Source organism: Lycium barbarum, chromosome 10, assembly GCF_019175385.1.
Source record: "Lycium barbarum isolate Lr01 chromosome 10, ASM1917538v2, whole genome shotgun sequence".
Classification (NCBI taxonomy): Eukaryota; Viridiplantae; Streptophyta; class Magnoliopsida; order Solanales; family Solanaceae; genus Lycium; species Lycium barbarum.
The window spans coordinates 104,765,747-104,767,422 of NC_083346.1; the positions used below are offsets into that span (position 1 = coordinate 104,765,747).

General features: G+C 35.0%; 1 protein-coding gene across 1 annotated transcript; it reads right to left on the bottom strand.

Annotated features, from left to right (window-relative positions):
• Positions 1-234: 234 nt before the first annotated feature.
• LOC132615378 (1-deoxy-D-xylulose 5-phosphate reductoisomerase, chloroplastic-like) lies at positions 235-1,297 on the bottom strand. Its single transcript, XM_060329981.1, has one exon. It carries the CDS (start codon positions 1,287-1,289, stop codon positions 342-344), a length of 948 nt encoding a protein of 315 aa, XP_060185964.1. The 5' UTR covers positions 1,290-1,297; the 3' UTR covers positions 235-341.
• Positions 1,298-1,676: the final 379 nt, after the last annotated feature.

A 1,676-nucleotide genomic window follows, 5' to 3' on the forward strand; every position in this document is an offset into this window, starting at 1 on the left:
TCAAAAAGGTTATGTGCAACTTAGAAACTTGGGTATGTGACAAAGGTATAAAAAGAAAATGGACATGAAATTATTTTGCACTCGAAGTGAGTTAACTAATTTAACTAGTTAAGTATGTACGCCTAATCAATTAATTATGAGAGTACATTCTAAAGCCTAAATATTGAGGCAAATCACCCTATTTATTCACTTAAGTGTGCTAAGCTATTGAATTAAAACTCTAGCGAAACATGATAACTATAAGAATATTAGCTACAAAAATAATAACTGCCTAAAATTAATTTGTCTAAAACACATAAAATTTAAATCACCTAAGCAGATCATAAATAAATACAACCAACCTACACCCTAAAAAGTAAAGTTTCACTATATTTTATGCTTGCATAATTTAAGAATGTAAAAGAAAATATAAACAAAGAATTTAAGAAGCTATTTGAACTTCTTTTGAGTGCCATCTTCAAAAAGTAACTCCGGATACCTGCGTGAGACTTAATAAAAATGTTAGTAAGAAAATAAATAACTATCGGATGAATTAAAAAAATAATGAATAAACTTAAAATAAAAACCCATCTTTGTACATGGAAGGCCTTGGAAATCGACGGAAATTTCTTCATCGGCCAGTCCCTGAAAGCCCCTCTAGAAGCAGTTAATATGATGCGCCTAAGAGCACCCTCTGGCAAGCCTTGTATGCACTGGAATATAGCTGAATGTTCTGAGTCCGCTGGAAGAATCTTCACTTTATGCTTGTGTGCAAGAGGAAGGACAAATGGACCACCAGCAATTAGAGTCTCTTTATTGGCCAAAGCAATGTCCTTTCCTGCTTCTATGGCAGCCACTGTAGGCTTTAAACCTGCACAGCCAACTATTCCTGTAACTACGGTGACAGCATCCGGATGGCGGGCAACCTCGATGACACCCTGCTCCCCAGGTATAATCTCAGGCTTGTCTTCCATATCTGCAAGAGCATCTTTGAGTTCCTCAACCAATGACTCATTTCTAATAGCAACTAGTTTTGGTCTGAATGTTTTGACCTGATCAGCAAGAAGAGTCACATTTGAACCAGCAGCAAGTGCAACAACTCTAAACTTGTCTGGATTCTCAGCAACTATATCTAATGTCTGAGTTCCTATAGAGCCAGTTGACCCAACAATAGAGATAGGCTTTGGACCATCCCAACTCTGCCTGCCTGGTTCAGCAACAACTCTTCCAGGCCAGGCTGGAGGTGGCTGTTCTGAAGCTGAACACTGAACCCTCTTAGCAAATGTCCCACTGCACTCCTTTCTTTTCATAGACAGCCCACCTTTATTTGATTGAATTTTGATCTGTATTTAAAAATTAATTGCTCCGATTTTCTCTGCACCGTCAGGCTGCACTAAAAAAAATATAATTAATTAATACATATATAAATAATAACGTAAGTATAAAAAATATAAATATTAATGTGCAAGATATGAAAATGTATTGCTACAAAATTAAGAAACAATTATTAATTTCACGAAAATGGTAATATTACGCTATACATGTGCAAAATAATGACTCTTGAAAAAAAATGACAATAAATTGATAAAATTCTCAAAATAATGATAATCATCAATAAATTGTTGAAAAAGTGTAAAAAATGTGTAAAAAATGTATTTCGTGCTCTTTAACGAATCAGGGCCCCCCAAAACGTTAAT

Coding starts and splice junctions, on each gene's coding strand:
- LOC132615378 (XM_060329981.1), bottom strand. CDS start 1,289: ATGAAAAGAAAGGAGTGCAGTGGGACATTTGCTAAGAGGGTTCAGTGT.